At 39.3% G+C, this 16,458-nt stretch overlaps 3 protein-coding genes and 1 long non-coding RNA gene across 5 annotated transcripts; 1 reads left to right on the forward strand and 3 right to left on the reverse strand.

Annotated features, from left to right (window-relative positions):
- Positions 1–215: 215 nt before the first annotated feature.
- LOC143186495 (uncharacterized) lies at positions 216–5,430 on the reverse strand. 2 transcript variants are annotated; one of them, XR_013003055.1, is made up of 8 exons: positions 5,297–5,430; positions 2,722–2,891; positions 2,542–2,618; positions 2,334–2,447; positions 2,162–2,242; positions 1,384–1,615; positions 971–1,307; positions 216–884 (listed from the first exon to the last, which is right to left on the reverse strand). XR_013003055.1 is itself a non-coding variant. In XM_076390180.1 (7 exons), the coding sequence occupies exons 1-7, from the start codon at positions 5,297–5,299 to the stop codon at positions 1,031–1,033; spliced, it is 954 nt and encodes a 317-aa protein (XP_076246295.1). In that variant the 5' UTR covers positions 5,300–5,430; the 3' UTR covers positions 216–1,030. The 2 variants fall into 2 exon arrangements, 1 of the variants encoding a protein (XP_076246295.1); XM_076390180.1 differs by having other exon boundaries at positions 216–1,307.
- Positions 3,116–4,695, forward strand: LOC143188275 (uncharacterized). Its single transcript, XR_013003510.1, has 2 exons — positions 3,116–3,749; positions 4,469–4,695. It is a non-coding gene; the product is annotated as an uncharacterized LOC143188275 (long non-coding RNA).
- A 1,106-nt stretch (positions 5,431–6,536) lies between the features above and the next one.
- On the reverse strand, positions 6,537–8,388 carry Asf1 (histone chaperone asf1). Its single transcript, XM_076388591.1, has 3 exons — positions 8,096–8,388; positions 7,688–7,803; positions 6,537–7,562 (listed from the first exon to the last, which is right to left on the reverse strand). The coding sequence occupies exons 1-3, from the start codon at positions 8,202–8,204 to the stop codon at positions 7,191–7,193; spliced, it is 597 nt and encodes a 198-aa protein (XP_076244706.1). The 5' UTR covers positions 8,205–8,388; the 3' UTR covers positions 6,537–7,190.
- Positions 8,389–11,947: 3,559 nt separating this feature from the next.
- LOC143188429 (uncharacterized) lies at positions 11,948–15,838 on the reverse strand. Its single transcript, XM_076392675.1, has 3 exons — positions 13,547–15,838; positions 12,693–13,176; positions 11,948–12,148 (listed from the first exon to the last, which is right to left on the reverse strand). The coding sequence occupies exons 1-2, from the start codon at positions 15,642–15,644 to the stop codon at positions 12,749–12,751; spliced, it is 2,526 nt and encodes an 841-aa protein (XP_076248790.1). The 5' UTR covers positions 15,645–15,838; the 3' UTR covers positions 11,948–12,148; positions 12,693–12,748.
- Positions 15,839–16,458: the final 620 nt, after the last annotated feature.

A 16,458-nucleotide genomic window follows, 5' to 3' on the forward strand; every position in this document is an offset into this window, starting at 1 on the left:
CTGTAAGTGACAGTACACGACAATAAAGCTATTTTGTTCTAAATAATTTCAAAATATAACGAATAGGTGACACATAGTTACTATATAAGTAATTTCAATTTTTGAGAATAAAAAACAATTTTTACTGCTTCATATTTTATTTTTGGCAATATATATATGTATATATATATATATATATATATATATCATAAAACATGTCTGGCTCACAATAATTGCATCAAACGTTTGAGATTATATACACTGTATAAAAGTAGCATGCAATTCATCTGTAGTATATGCTATCTGATATTGATATGATGTTTAATTAATTTGTATGCTATTAATTCGACTACATAAATGCGAAACGTAATAAATTGATATTATATGCAGATCCATTGTAAAATCTTATGAACAATTAATGAATAACATTTACGTCAATACGTTAACAAAGTCTTTTAAATATCACCTTACAATCTATTATACTTAAATGATTATAACTTATCATTAGATTACAAAATGATGTTGTCACAAATATTGGAAAACTAACAAAATTGTAGTTTTAAACTTATCACATTGCCATATAAAAAGTTTTACAGGCACTTTGTGTCATAAAACATTGAGCATGTTTCATACTTTTAATCTCAAAATAATTATTTAGAATAGGAGTATTTCCTTATGATACATGTAGGATACCCCTGTGTATTATCTAAAAATAGCAACAATAGAATGTTATTTACTCTTTAAAAGAGATAAATTAAACCCTTTTACCGTTTATCAACATCAAATTACGCTAATACATGATGTTCGTGTTTCTGACACACTAAAACTCACAATTCCTATTTTTACGCATCAAATCTCGAACTTTGATTCATTTTTTTATCAATGGCACGTCATTAAAGTTAGAACTGCAAAATAGTAAGAATGAGTAAAATGTAATAGTACAGTAATAAAATACATAAATGTTAACCAAATTCTTTTTCAGTATCTTTACCAAATAAATTCGATGACTGCTCCTTCTACTTAGGCACTTGCGTGATTAGAAATTTTTATACTACTTGTATTTTTCAAATGGTAACAATCTCCATAGAACATTTAAGTTCATGGACATAGATAAAACATTTGAAGCTCGAACATGTTCTCTATCATCTTCTGAATTATTTTCAGACGTTGAACTGTTATTGTTATTGCTATTAGTATTACCATTGTTAGTGTTATAATTGCGACTCTCATTTGTTGAAATATTTTCACTTGATAAAATGGCATTGGCATTATTATCTACTTCTTCTATTTCATATTCTGTTCTAGTTCCTCTTGCAGGTGTTAATTGCCTGTAAATATATAGTGATTATACATTTAGTAACAGGTATAGAAATAAATATTTCAGTGTGTTAGTTATTTACGTACTCTGAAGTCCAGGCATTAGAATTATCGCCATTTGATGATAATTCAGTAACAGACTGTAATTGTTCCATTACATTCGTACTATCGTTATTTAAATTGGCCTCGTAATTCGGGTTCGAATTAATCCAACTCGGCGCTTTGAAGCCAGAAGCAGAAACTAATCTATTTTTATCTTGCAAGTTTTTGTTATTAAACGGCACGTATGGTAATTTTCGCCCATAATCGATGAATGGACCTGTAAACACATTGATGTGTTAGAAAATAACAAGTCAAATATTATATTAACACTGTTGATGTAACATACATAATTCTATGTAAATTATTACCGCGCACTGAACGGCTCGCAGTTAATGCAGCATTCAAGTAGGTAGGTTTACTGTAATAAAATAATTGTTTCCTTCGTAAAAAAAAAAAAAATAACCGTTTCCAATCACGGTTAGTAATTTTAATCATCTACAATATGTTAAAAGTGAGCAATAAGGAAATGAAGTAAGCTATATAGTGCTTCTATATGTATCTCTCTTAATTTATGCTTTGCAATCGCTTTGCTGAAAGTTGTTTTTATTACAGAGCACTAGTTGCAGAGAAAGAGAAACATTAATGAAAGATTTGTCTTCAAACAAATAGCAAGCTTTTACTCAATTCTACCTACTCGTGAAAGTACACGCGATTACTGTGTCTTGCACTACTTACAACATTTTTTGCGAAAGTGCTGTACTAAATGGTGTAAATTGTGTTTAAATGGTGAACAACATTTGCAAGAATATTTCATAATACTTACAATTCTCTATTGGTGGGGCACTGGGTTTTACTGTGCACAAATCACCATACTTTTCTAGATCTCCCTGATGCTTTGGTCTTCCTAAAATATATTTGAAATTTTGTTGATATAAATCTATATTATTACATTAAGAGCATATTAAACTAAACTTTAATACAAAATTATTGCATACTTCGTGACCATCTCTTGTAGAATATGCCAATGGCCATAGCTAATAAAATGCAGATTAGAAAAATTCCTGAACCAGTTAAATAACTAGTGACATTGTTGCCCGTTTGAGGTATATCTATGCAACATGAAAAAAAAAATGTGAAAAGTATTATGAATATCTAAACAACATGAATATAATTCATCTAATTGCATGTGATCATTTCTCTTACCAGGAGCACTGCCATTTGCATTTATCTTTCTGCATAGTGTTGCTATGTCTCCTGTGCTAAGCTTCTCTGCAGCATAACTGAAAATAATTATATTAAAATCAGTAGGCGTACAAGTAATGCAATAAATGTATTATTTGAAAGAAACGAAATAAAAACAACAATTTAAAGTAGTAATATTACCCAGGAAGACATGGTCCACATTGCGAAGGATTGCGAGCCCGTTTTTTATTCTCTTCTCGATTGTATCGATTGCATATCGTGTAATCGACGCATCTCTCCGATACTTGATAACAATATTGTTCTGCCGAACAATCACTGTCGTTATGACAGAACCCTTCCTCTATCGTAACCTGTAAAAATTATTTATGTACATATTCCGGAAGATAAATTTATAAAATTTCATTAAAATCGACGGATACCTGGTGTTTCTATCGAGACTAACTAATACAAATTAATTTAAAAAAAGAATGTAAGGTAAAAATAATATTTCAATGCAAGTATTGAAATAAGAAATAATAATATTGAAATGAAAAACAATTTTATTTCTGTCTTTATTAGGTTTTAAAGATTGGATGGGATAATGGCATGCATGGCAGTTCCGGTCCAGACCTCAAGGACTCTCGAACCTACATACGATCGGAACTAAAATTCAATAAATTCGTTCTCCGAATAATCTAACCAAAACTTCTTAGGAATACGATTACTAATTACTTTAAACCCTAACTAATTACTTAAACAATAAATGTAACAAAAATTACATAATCGACCTGCCTATATTCGTTAACTGAAAATATACCAAAACCTTTTGCGTTGCTGACAATGATGACTACGAAACATCTAAAAACTTGAAACATTAATCACAGAATGTAGTTGTACAAAAGTATAATTAGCAATTAGAAGAAATATTATTCATAAAAAACGAACTCTTTTGAATTTTTATAACACTTTCATTAATAAAAAAGATTATTCTCCGCATCTAGGTGTTGCTCTACAATGGATCATCGCAGTAACATTGAAAATAATCATATTAAAGCCTTAGTGTATGGGAAATGTTTCCTAAACCATAATTTTGTAATTATTATTTGCGAAATGAACGAGGGCCCGAAGGGTGATTCTGCAGATTTTGACGAGCCGCTGGACCGCCATTTTGTGGACGATAAGTGGCCGCCATCTGGAAACGCGTGCGTTCACCGTGCAACTTAAAATAGGTACGGGTTAAAATCCGAGCAAATAGGGGTTCACTGGGCGAAACACGTAATCGTGTCGATATTATTGTCAACAACGTCAAAACGCGCGCGTTACATCTCACGCGGTACATTCAACGTAATAAGTATTCTTATCAAATTCTACTCGATATATGAACATTGTAAATTACAAAAATAATTCCTCTTTTAATATCAGATAAACGTAGAGGATTCGACAATCTATGAATCAAATATTACATAAAAAATCTACACGTTTGTTAATCACGGATAAATATAATACACAATTATATAGTTATAAGTAGGAATAATAACTAAAATTGTGAAATTTTTTTGCTTCAGTAAAGTATTACAGCATTAGACCGACAGAATCTTTCAAACAATTTTCTACAGAATTTAATTTTCAAATTTTGAATTCGAATTTTTGGTTATAAAAAGATCTCTAATAAAAAATGGTAACACAAATGACCGAAAAAGTAAACATGCATGTAACTGAAATTGGACGATACGATCGACACAATCACAACACACGCGTGTCAAAATAAAACACAAACATAGCGGCAAAAAGTCTTATCTACTACGCAATGGCTCAGTCCTTTGAAACGATATTCTGTTTAAATTCAACTTTATAAATAGGGTCAACATTGCTCAGATTATCCAGGGTGCGATATACGAGAAAAAAATCGATATTATAATCGGTCCTTTTCCCTTGTACGATATTCTAGGCCCCGTGATGCTTGCGGAGATTCCCGGCCGAACAAGAAAACGAGAGGCGACCGAGTGACTCATCGCTCAGCCAATGTGGTATCGAGAATTGTGGAGCACATATTCCGGTTCTATTTAGCAACCACAATTTCATCTGTACGAAATATTACGCACTAAATTATTTCGCTATTTTTTGTCTTTCTACTCCTAATTAATAGAGAAGAAAAAAAACGGTAAAAAGCTGGTATTGTTATTAAGAATCATGTCATCCATCGCAACTCGAAGAATTGTTTTTCATTACTAAAAAAAAGACTTCTTTAAAATGAACACGGGTGCATATGCAAATTTATATATTAAATAAAATCTTAACCTATCCAAAAGATGATGAAATCCCTATAAGATTTGACGTATATTGTATAGTTTACATAGTATAAATAATAATATAAATAACAATATAAATAATTCTGTAAAACCAAATCCTTTGATATAGTTTCCACAGAGAGAGGAACTAAAAAAATCAGGAAAATGATTAAAGAAAAAGTATTTTAATCTAGTACTCCGTATCTCGGTTTCCTTGCACCCGTTCCGAAAACCCTGTGCGTCAGGTTACCACAGATGCACTCCCGCCGTTTACATGCAAGGGTTTTGCGCTCCTTTATCACCACGCGATCCTCGGTGGTCCCGTCAGACCACCGAGCGCAACAGTTAATCCCAAAATTGATCCTGATTGCTCGATCCCCGCGAATGAAGATTGAAGGTATCGAATCGTCGGGTTCGTTTTATTTTCCGCGAAACAGCCTACATAGGATCTACGTACTCGTACGCTCAAAAAGATTTGTTCCACTCACCATTGGTGCATTTGATGAAAGTGTTTTCGCGGCGTGCTCGTCCGACTGCTGACAGTTTCATTCGAGCGCACGTGACGATTCACTTGCGACGTTTGGAATCCACCTGTGATCTGACGCTGCCTCCGATCGCCCGAACCAGCGCACACTGAGCGTGTTCGAACCTGCTCCCGTCAGATCAGGTAGTGGGGGCGGCGGCAGTGGTGTACTCGTATCATTGCGGGCCTCGATTTCCCGTAAACAATAGAACGACTGGCTGAAGTAGTCTGGACCCGGGGGGAAAAGGGCCGCACAAAAGCTAAAATCTTGGCGGGACGAAAAGTACCTTGCAAAAATCGATACGGGGCTACTCGTTATTTCAATCGAAATTTTATTTTGGTGCTAATGATCGTGACGGTAACTGCTGAGAATTCGCGCGGAGTCGCGGCTCAGAGAACCTCGATTTTTTAGCTGAGATCGTGAAGAAATTTCGTGAACGCGCTTCTATTGTTACGAACTTTCCTAAAAATAATAGGAGAGACTCGAAGCCAGTTAGAAAAATGTTCCTTTTTCAGTTGCGTCACTTTTCTCGCGACTGTGAATGTTTGGGAAAACTTGGAATCGTTCGGCGTTTGAATATTGGGGGTGTTCGCGGGGAATTGTGGGAAGTTTCGAGATGCTAGTCAAATTATGGTAATAGTATAGAATATTTATACGTTTCAGCATTAGTGTACAGTGTATGTACACACTCTTACTTATTGGTACTTCGATATAATGTACGCAATAAATTTTTTTTTATTACCATGAATACTTTCACGTAACCTGACATTCGCGTTATTATCTTTTAACACTATAACACTATCGATAGTGTAATTACATATACATCTTGATTAATGTATATTTGCCAATAAAAGAGGAGGTGATTATCCTATTACTTAGACGAGTTGCTCGCTTGGTGGCATTGCCCGAAACTGAGACTGTATTGCGAGCCATTGACTGCACGAAGGTCATTACGCAAATTGATATCAATATCAACACATCTAAATTGCCAATCGTTTTAAAGGACATATCTTACCCCCACACACGTCGACATTAACGTTATCTTATACCCTTTCGACCCTGTTGTATCATATTCTTTGTTTCTTACCGCCTTTGTGGTCTCGTTATTACAATTGTTTGGGAAACAATTATTGTAGAAAATGTGCTATCATAAACTTGTGAAAGGAGAAACTTTTAAATGCAATAATTAATGAAGTAAAAAACATAATGTGTATTTCTCATTTTAGCATATATGTACATACACTGATAAAATGGGAACAGCCTTATTTCTATAATTTAGAATATAATGATAAGCCATAATACATAATACTTAAAGTATTAAAAACATAAAATTTCAAACGTTTGTAGAATATCGTAACACAATCGTCTTTAAATTATAATGATTAAGAATTAATGTAGAAACAAATTTCCCTCCTTTTTTTTAATAATCTTGGAATCAATAGTTTTCAATCTGAAGCATATATTGCAGTATACTATTACTGAAAGGGTTTTAACACAAATTTTACATAATTTAGCTTAAAGTTTGTAGTGGCTACTGAATATTTATCTAAATAATCAAGGTATCCATTCAAGTAATCATTTGTTGTCTTTTTGATGCAAATAATTATGCATACAGACTCATCTTCTTATGAACATTACAGTATCACACCTTCTAACAAATAACTTTTTTAATTAATGGACTCTTTCAATCAAGGAAAAAGCAATTAACATACACCATATAAAGGCAATCTGTTTCCTTCAATGTCCTTCCTTTGAGGTATCCAAATATATGAACTGTTTCAATCTCTTCCCAGGTACTACTTCATTCTTCCAATTACGATCTCTTCTAGCCTACTCATTATTGGCAATAAACTGGCGTTCACATCACTTCCATACTGTTATGTGTATTCTCTGTGAAACCCAACGTAGATGTGGGTGCATCTTGCGATGTTTCTTCTAAAGATTGCGCATCCATGCCCTCTGGTACATTGTTCGTTGTCGAACTTTGTCCATCATCCCAATTTATTTTAAATCTAGTGACACGTGGCTTGTCTCCTAAGATATTTCGTTGTACTTTATCGAACTGAGGTTGTGGCGGTGGGTTTTCCCTAAGCTCTGGATCCATATATTCATTATTTATAAAATAACCAACACGGACAAACTCGTGCCCTCTATATGAACAAGTTAATAATACAACTGTGACACCTAAAGCATCGTTAACTGGGATTCTACTGACGTCTGGAGGGTCAGCCTGAAAATACAAAGAAAACATAACTGTAGGGTAATAGGACACAAATTCCTAGATTTCAATTAGATTTTTAAATATTTTTTGAAAATTTCTAGATTTTTAAGCCAGTCTAAGTATCAGTTATTTACCTGAAATATGAACATGTGCCTTCCTTCAGGAATGGGCCCAACATATATTGTGTCTAAGACTTGGTCGAACTCTTCGGACTCGGCACTGCCGACATAGATCATCTTCCATTCTAAATCTGTAAGTTCATTGTTCTTGCATCAATATCGCAGAGTTCAATGACGCAATAATGCATACTGTCGATTCAAAAATAAGGAACACACATTAAAGTCGAACGATACAAATATTTTTCTAATAGTAACATTATGAAAAAAAACCGTTACGTTACTACGTCCTTGGAAAACAAACTATTGTGTTGAAACTAACCTAGCAAGGTTCTAGAAACATTCAAAACTGTGTCTGTCCCAACTATTGTCGACGAAAATGCATAATTGTGTTCAAAGGTACGACTAAAACTGCAAGCAAACTACCTTCTTTCAGTTCTTCGATACACTCGAAAGTGACTTCAAACTGGAACGGATTTAGAAACGGCGAAGGATTGTCGAGAACAGCTACATTCACTAGTTGAACTTTGGCCATCGTAGACTTTATTAAACTGTTAAATATTATTGACGCTTGCGAATCTCACTGCGACTTGGATAGACCGTTTCTTGAATCGGTTTCTTTCGATGGAATTACTGAATTAAACTGACAAAAGAGGCGCAGAATCTCGAATCAAAGGATAAACAATTTCATCGCAACACACCGCTTACTTTGGCGGCAAACGAACCAAAGGACGTTTCCGGTGTTTCAGGAACTACCAAACTTCTTGCGGCAGTTACGGCGCCGTGCGAATCGGCGGCTACACGAATTTCAAAAATAGCTCTTATTAATTTGGCGCCTTTAAAAGATGCTTGACATCATTTTATTTTTCATTTTATGTACATTCTAAATATTTTTACTGTTTTGTGGAAATTAGTTTGGTAAGTTAAAAGGAAGATATTAGTCGTTTTTTGCTACTTTCATGGAAAATACTAGGGGTCAATCCCTTTCGATTATTTCTTGTCCAATGAATCTTAAATAAAGATATATAGAATTGCTGACAGTAAATGGGATAATATAACTAAATGTATTAAATGGTAGAAAAATATGATTTTGATAAATTAAATCTTAGTATTTTGAAAGAGACTCGCTAGAAGTAACCGTTCTTAAGGGTCATTTACAACGCAGGAGGGATGTAATTGGTGGGATTGTAAATTTTTTGCAGCCAATTATGAAAGACTGTAACGTTCTTGGACAATATTGAAGGTAAATTTTCTGCTGCGATATCAAGAATTAAAAATAATTTATTATTAAAGAGAATATTAGAATTGTATTCAAGTTTTATTTAAAAAAATGTACGGTTTAGTGCGAATAGTAAACGATGTAGACATCTAGCGGTAATATCTATGAATTACGGAGGGATTTAAAGGACATGTAGGAATGATTACCCTATGTACTCTTTTACCGACTAAGATTGAAACGAGATTGCACAGACAGTAGAAATAATCCTCGGTAGATGGCGCTAGTGTACCATTTGAAACGTTTTCGTAAAATTAGGCTGTGTGGACATCTTTACTTTCTGTAATTGCATATAAATCAACAAAGGAAGAACTCTATTTTTTCAATATTTAATTTCACGGTAACTCGTATTTAATAGTTCTCCATATTTTTATACCCCTTTTAAACTGATACCTCTTTCATTTAAATCTACATTAAATTAATAACTTTTCATGAAATACGTTTAACAAACGAAACATTAGCAATGTTTGATCATTCCTTCAGTTCCTTCTTTTGAACCAGCAAATGAAATTATTATGGCATACCAAACAAAAAGTAAACTGTACATTGAAATTTTATTAAATATTACTTTTTTATTTACATTGCTGTAGCCATGCTTGCGTTCTCTATACAAGATTGCTTGCTTCACAACGCGATGCCGATCTACAGGGAACAAGCATCTTCGAACGAACTCCTTTCTTCTCTTTTCCTTAATTAACGTTACGAAATAAGCAAAGAGTAAGTAAATAAACGCCCACGACTGTACTTTTCTTCGTACCGAATTGCGCTGTTTGATGTATAAGTGGGTCACGACGGTTAAGCCAATTTTACCGGAATTAAGGAAATTAAAAGTTTATGCTTGAAGCACACTGTAGAATACAAATTCACGTTGCATGCGATAATAAAGCGGGCTCCTCTGAAATGCGGAAAAAACGGGACGAAAATAGAGGTAAAAAAATTTCATTCCTTACGAGGCAGTTCTTAAGTGAATTTCAGATTATACGACGTACAAACAAATCGAATCTGAACAGAAATATATAAAGGGTATACTAGAATTGTTGACACAATTGCGACGAGAATGATTCAAATATTTTCCTGGTACGTGTACACTTGGTTATATCTCGACTTTACGGATATTCATGCATGACCGATCGCTGATACGGTTGCGCACAACACGCCCGCCAAAATTCAAATCCCATTTTTGTCATACCCTTTTTCTTTCATATAACAACAGGACAGAGGCACAGGAATATAAAAATCCGATACGTGTATCGTGAAGTCGGGATCACAAACTTTATAACTGTTTCGCAAAAAAGCTTTTTATTTACATTTGTTCCTCTTTCTTTCAGCGCCTATGTTAATCTAAAATTGCAATAAAATCCCACAAAAGAAAAATCGATCGCAATCACACACTGATCACCTCTGCTGTGGAATGTTTCATATAATAAATACAGTTTTCTCCGATATAAATTAAAAAAGGGAAATAGAAAAAAACTGAGTCTTGCATTTACAAAACCGAGACTGATGTGTGGGAGGGCAGGTGTGTTCGATGCGTGTACACGTATAATTGTATGACGACTGTTTTTTTTTGTCTGTATAATATGTACTCGGCGCGTACGAGAACGTGTACATACGAATCTTGGGGTGCATGTCAGGATAGAATCTGCGCGGATTCTATCGCAACGATAAATCTACTCACGACGAGCCCGTATACCTTATTTACAATGTCCATAGAAACATATACATTGCGTTGACCGCTTACAACCTATCGATACACGAACGTGAAGAAGGTAGAAAGTACCATTTTTGTACCTTAGGTTCTTGCGACGAAAAAATAAAATATTTATATATATTTATATATAATATATATATTATAAAAACAGAGGTGGAAGGGGTGGAGAGAGAGGTGGAGAAGGAAATGAAGTTATGCTGGCCTGTGTGCGAAGTTGAATCCTTCGTGTGTAATACGTGTTGTCTCCGACGCGGAGAGGGAACATCGTTACGTGCTTGCTGATCGCTCGACATTGACTTTGTTAAACAGAAATCGCTGATATCCGTCGTCTCTACCGAGCGCAAAGTAGCTCCTACCCGGCTACATCATATCGACGTAACTTAATATATGTATATGAACAGGGAATCCTTAATTCAACCTTAACTGCTAAATAAATCTTACAATTGGACTGAGTGATAAATTATCGACTGTACAATATATATGCCGTAGTCTTTTTCTTCTTCCATCTTTCTTTTCATTCGTTCAGCTCGACAGAGAATCACAATCTTGACTCGCCTCGAACCGATCTTCCTAACGCGAATCGTATTCTTTCTTTCTTTTTGGACCACGTGAACAAGTTTCCCGTTTTTCGTTTCATTAGAAAATATACTTCCTGTCGGTCGCGATGAGGAAGGAGGACGCTTGTATCGGTCGAACAGGTGATGCGTCAACGCCAGTGTCTCCTTAAATATTTTATAATATTTCAGAACAAGCTCCAAGAAAACAAGGAAATTGATCGCTCGCTCCTGGACCGAAAGAATGAACTCCTTTGTTATTAAATCATTCTAGGGTACACGAAAATTGTGAGACATTAAAGTCGCCAGGAAACGAGAGCTTGCGTTGGAAAGTACTGGCATCAATTAGCTACGCGATAAAGTTCAAACACTTAAAAGGCTGCCTTGAGTTTGCCAAGCATCACGTGTTGCATCGATACGGTTCCACAGCCGAGTTTCTTCCTACTCGATGAAGGAAAAACGAGAGAAAACTTCTACTTCTCCCTCTGACCCCTAATTCATCTCCCTTCAGTTCCTTTCTTTCTCCGCGAGATATAACGAGTTTCGTTTAATCACATGAACCTTAATAAGTACCAAGTGCCTAGATGTGTAAGGTCAAGATTCGAGATACCCTGCAACTACCCACGGTAACAGGTAAAAGAAGGAACTCTGACGCGACAGAGTTCGCCGTATACTTCAATTATTTTTTGCTTTCTTTTCTTCGCTCGTAATCGAGAACCTTCAAATAATAAATATTCAATACCATAACGACCAAAAAGGTTCGTCGGCTCGGACGTTAGATGCGAAGCGAGAGAATGCAAATGGCAAGTAGAGGTGTCTATACACAGGAGATATCTTACATAGATTAAGGATAAAATTAGTTCTTCGTGTTTAGAGCATAGTCACGACAGCCCCTGGAACCATGTATCCTATAATTCGCTGACGATCCATGACTGCATCTGCAACAGAAGAAAATAGAGTTGTTAGTAAATTGTACGATGACGCGAGAACTATGGAAATATCAACGCCATAATTTCTATATTCATCATTTTTCTTCTAATTTAAATATGGATTATAGAACCTTATTCACAATTAGGAAGAAATTCTCTAATACTGTATCTCAGCATAGGAGCAAAATGATCGTTAAACTCTATCTAATCTAAGAACAGGTTCCATATCTACTAAATTAGGAAAGAAACCAGCTCATCTCCCTTAATCACGAAATCCCCTTTATCTTTAATACCTCCAGCAAAGCGTCTGTGATCAAATCACAGCTCCCATGAAATAACTTCCAATACCAGTGTAACAACAACTTTAATCTCCCTTCCTTAAACTTTATCAACTTTTTAGCGGTGCTGAAATGCCCGCAGAAATCTTAACTTTTAACGATTCGCCACCTCCTCCCGGTGAGTTTCATTTTATAACCAAATTACGTTTTATCCTCCGACGCGGTTAACCGCGTTATAATCGTTACTTCCGGTTTAGCAGGCACGGAGAACTCACCAGGAATCGAACAGGAACAAATTTCTATCTAGCTGATACGCAGACGAGCACAACTTTTACGTGTTGTTGTACAGTTGATGGTGAGCCTGGTGCTGGCTCGGATGGGGATGTTGAAGCGAGTGCTGATGCAGTTGCTGATGGGTGTGCTGATGCTGCAGCGACGGGTGTCTCGCGTTGAATCTCACGCTTCCAGCCAGGGAGCTTCCTCTACCATGGGTGCCAACCACGCTGGGCGTGTCCGACAGCTCGTCCTCCTCCGCGCCTAAGCTACGGAACCTGACAAATCCGTCCTCGGCGACCAGCATCGTCGAGCCTGTCGTCGGCGTCTGCTCGTGCAGGCCCTGCACAGGCGTGTGTCTGCCGCGGCTCTCGGTGTTCATCAGCGTCTGGATGCCATTACCATGGCGGTTTAACGAACCGCGACCCTCGTGCGGGAAATGGCCCATGGTGCCTGACTTGCGAATGGAATGTCTTTCAAAGGTACCTGAAGATAACAAAAGGTATTTAGTTGATTTTTTTTGTACTGAAAACGGGGAATTATAATTTTCTGTTTTGTTTTGCTGATTGTGTTAGGCCTCGTTAGGGGAAGATACCATTATTAGTATTAAGCCTTGCAATACTAACGGCGTGGCTTGGAGTCCACAATTCAGGACACGCTAATGTTAATTTCTCATCCATAGTTCTTCGCAGACAACAAAAATTTATAATCAATAGTCTACTACTAGGACTCCTAATCTACCCTCAAGATTCCTCCAACTCCCAGTTCGAAATTCTCACGAGCCATTGGAGTAGGAACTAACGGGCCTAACGATTTATCTGTCGTAACGGGCGATCAGCCAGCAATGCATCGATACCTGATATGTTCAAATGCTCCGGCAGCGTATTCAGCGGGAAGCTATCATCGTAAACCTGTTTCCCCGTTCTCATCGTGTAATTCTGAATCGCCTGGTTGGTGCTACAGATAGCTGGGTAAAGCACGTCATCCATGTTCTCGGTGGAGGTGGAGCTACCGCAGGGAAACAGAGCGAAGCCAGAATGCACAGTGTGCTGCTGAAGCTGTTTCTCCCTCAGTGGATACTGGGACAGGCTGGCGACCCAGGCCAACAACCCGCAGACAGCGAGTTCCAGGAGCCTGACCGAGAACTGCCAGCCCCACCAGAGCCAGGGATAGGACTGAGGTCGTTCCTGGACATTCCCGAAGATCCCATAGAGCTGGACGAAACCCATGAGGATGAAGAACAGAGCAGTGGCGATGCTGGTGGTAATGGCCGTGTTGAGGGCCATGGTTGTAGGGTCCGCGCTGACGATGTGGTTCGCCCCAACCGCTTTATTGCTAGTCACGTGGATCTGCGAGCGCACCACTCGGTACACATACATGTAACCCAGTCCCAGAGTCACGCAGACGACGATGTAGATGCACTGGCAGATCAGCGGGAGGATCTTCGCCTCGTCCTTGTACCCTAGCACATGAGTGGACACGTGCAGGGACACACACAGCACTATGTGTACCGTAGAACACAGCACCAGCGCAGCTGGCGAGAGGAACCTGTTGTTCAGCGACGGCGCTTCCGAGCAACGAGCAAGGTACAGCACTAAAGTAGCGAAGGCTGTGGACAGCAGCGGAGCGGGTAGATACATGAGGACTCGCGACAGCGACTCGGGCAAGGACTGGCCCAGATTGTAAGCGTCGTAGAAGAGGTGGAAACACCTGAGAGTGCACACTGTGGTAAGCAGCAAGTGGACAGTTAGGAAGTACGACTGCGTCAGTAGATTCGTTGCTTCGTTGAACCGTACGATCTTGTAGATCGAGTAAAGGGCCATGAGGGTGAACATGATGGCGGCAACGTAGACGTGGAGGGACCACGCGATCCTCCACGTGGACTCGAGGGGATGGGTGTCCACGTCGGGCGTTAAGTGATCGTCCTCGCTAGGCCTTTTAGGAGGCGGTCCAGGAGGCTGTGGTTGTGGATAGGGTAGCCTCTCAGTGTCCACTATCTCGATATTCTCTGTCTTAAACCCATTCTCGTTCCTCAGCCCGTGGTAGCCATCATCATCGTGCCGCCTTGTGTTAGGAAGATTGAAGATAGTCGGCTGGGTCACAAACTTCGGGGAATCTGTGCTGGGGGTCCTCGTGGTTGTGGTGGACGGTGTGGTCATTTTATCAGTGGTGGGAACCACAGGGGCATTCTGCGGCGGGCTCTTCGTAGGCAGAGGCTTCAAAAGTATCTCAGGAATATCCGGCTTTCGACCGTTGCTCCCGGAGAGTATCCTCGAGATGCTGGGGTAGTGCAAGGTGGGCACGATCTCGTTGGTGCTGTTCCTTCTATCCAATTCGGTGGCCTCGACCACATTCTGCTCCTTGCTGGGGCTACTCGGTGGCTTGTTCCTGGAGTGGGAGTGTCTCTCAGGGATCTGAGAGGGTCCCTGAAGGTCGGGAGGCCTGATGGGTATCCTTTCGTGAGCTGGTGTCCCGCTAGGCGGCGGCACGGGTCTCTTAGGTCCCTGATGGGTGTCCGAGTTGGTTCCTCTCAAGGTCGGCTTATTAGCGAAGGGGTGGAGGTACTCAGGAGGCAGGGGAGGTGTGAAAAGGGCGCGAGAGGGTGGTGCATACGATGGCATCTCGCGGAAAGTAGGCGACATGGTCGCCCGAGGCACAGGGTACCTCACGAACGGTACCGAGCTGGTCGTGGTGGAGGTGGTCGTGGTGGTCAGAGGCGACGGTACCGTGGACAGGGTCGTACTGGCCGAGACTTGAGCATCGTAAGCTGGCACGCTGCGCTTGGTCGTCGCTGAGTTGTGCGCCACCTTGATGAAGATCGCCGCCAAGTTCTTCTCGAGCGCCGTGTTGTCCAGGTTGAAAATGGGACTGTTGGGCCCGCCGTCGTTGCTCGCGGTGCAGACGGTCGAGCAGGACAACAGAAGCAACAGCAGAACACGCATCATCGGGGTCATGATGCCGCTCGAGGGTAGTAGGACCTGGACCTGCACGAAGGACAGTGGAGTTCAGCCGGGCATCGGCGGTTCATTCCATAACCCGAGGTGACGAAAGAAAGCTGGCGCGTTTACTAAGGACACTTGTGAAGACGTGAACGCAGATCTGACGTGATCCCTATCTTCGTCCTTCGCTGGTTGCCTCGGTATCTGAAGCCTCGAGTCAATCTACCGGTCCTAGGTGAAATATTACATTCCTAAGCGTTAATCGCGTCGGCAGCCGGCGTATCCCGTGGATCCCTGTTGCGGATCGGTTGCGCTGATTGTCGGCATCCGTTGCATTTCCCTTTGGTAGAGCGTAACCGAGTATCACTGGCCTGATCTTTGGGAGCGGTTTCGCAATCGATTCTACTTCCTTCTGGATTCCTCTTAGGAACACGGCGAATGTCCGATTTCTGTCAATATTCGACCCCTTTGCACTCTGGTCGCAGGGGTATCTACATTTTCTATGATGTCTTGAGCTTCCACGGATTCGCTGATGACATAGAAGGGGGTTGGTCAAGCGAGGGAATAGGCGAGCTGACCGTCCAAAGACTCTCTCTAAGTTCGTTGCCTTCCAAGATGCGCTATTACCGCTTCGCCTGGTGCACGTCCATTATATCATCGGGATTCAATAAGCCTCGTATTATTTCGCCGTGGTAACGGCGTTATGCTGCCTTGTCCCGAGCACAGACTCGATTTCAAATCTATCTCTACTTTTACGACCAATAGACGGTAGAGGCGTGCTTGTTAGCCGGGCTTAATCCAATATCATCATTGCTCGAAGCCATCCCAG

Source organism: Calliopsis andreniformis, chromosome 2 (genome assembly GCF_051401765.1).
Source record: "Calliopsis andreniformis isolate RMS-2024a chromosome 2, iyCalAndr_principal, whole genome shotgun sequence".
NCBI classification, from domain to species: Eukaryota; Metazoa; Arthropoda; class Insecta; order Hymenoptera; family Andrenidae; genus Calliopsis; species Calliopsis andreniformis.

Coding starts and splice junctions, on each gene's coding strand:
- LOC143186495 (XM_076390180.1), bottom strand. Junction 2,243..2,333: donor CTACAAGAGATGGTCACGAA/GTATGCAATAAT, acceptor AATATATTTTAG/GAAGACCAAAGCATCAGGGA. Junction 1,308..1,383: donor TCTAATGCCTGGACTTCAGA/GTACGTAAATAA, acceptor ATATATTTACAG/GCAATTAACACCTGCAAGAG.
- LOC143188429 (XM_076392675.1), bottom strand. CDS start 15,644: ATGACCCCGATGATGCGTGTTCTGCTGTTGCTTCTGTTGTCCTGCTCG. Junction 13,177..13,546: donor GGAGCATTTGAACATATCAG/GTATCGATGCAT, acceptor TGTTATCTTCAG/GTACCTTTGAAAGACATTCC.
- Asf1 (XM_076388591.1), bottom strand. CDS start 8,204: ATGGCCAAAGTTCAACTAGTGAATGTAGCTGTTCTCGACAATCCTTCG. Junction 7,804..8,095: donor TATCGAAGAACTGAAAGAAG/GTAGTTTGCTTG, acceptor ATGAACTTACAG/ATTTAGAATGGAAGATGATC. Junction 7,563..7,687: donor GGCACATGTTCATATTTCAG/GTAAATAACTGA, acceptor TTGTATTTTCAG/GCTGACCCTCCAGACGTCAG.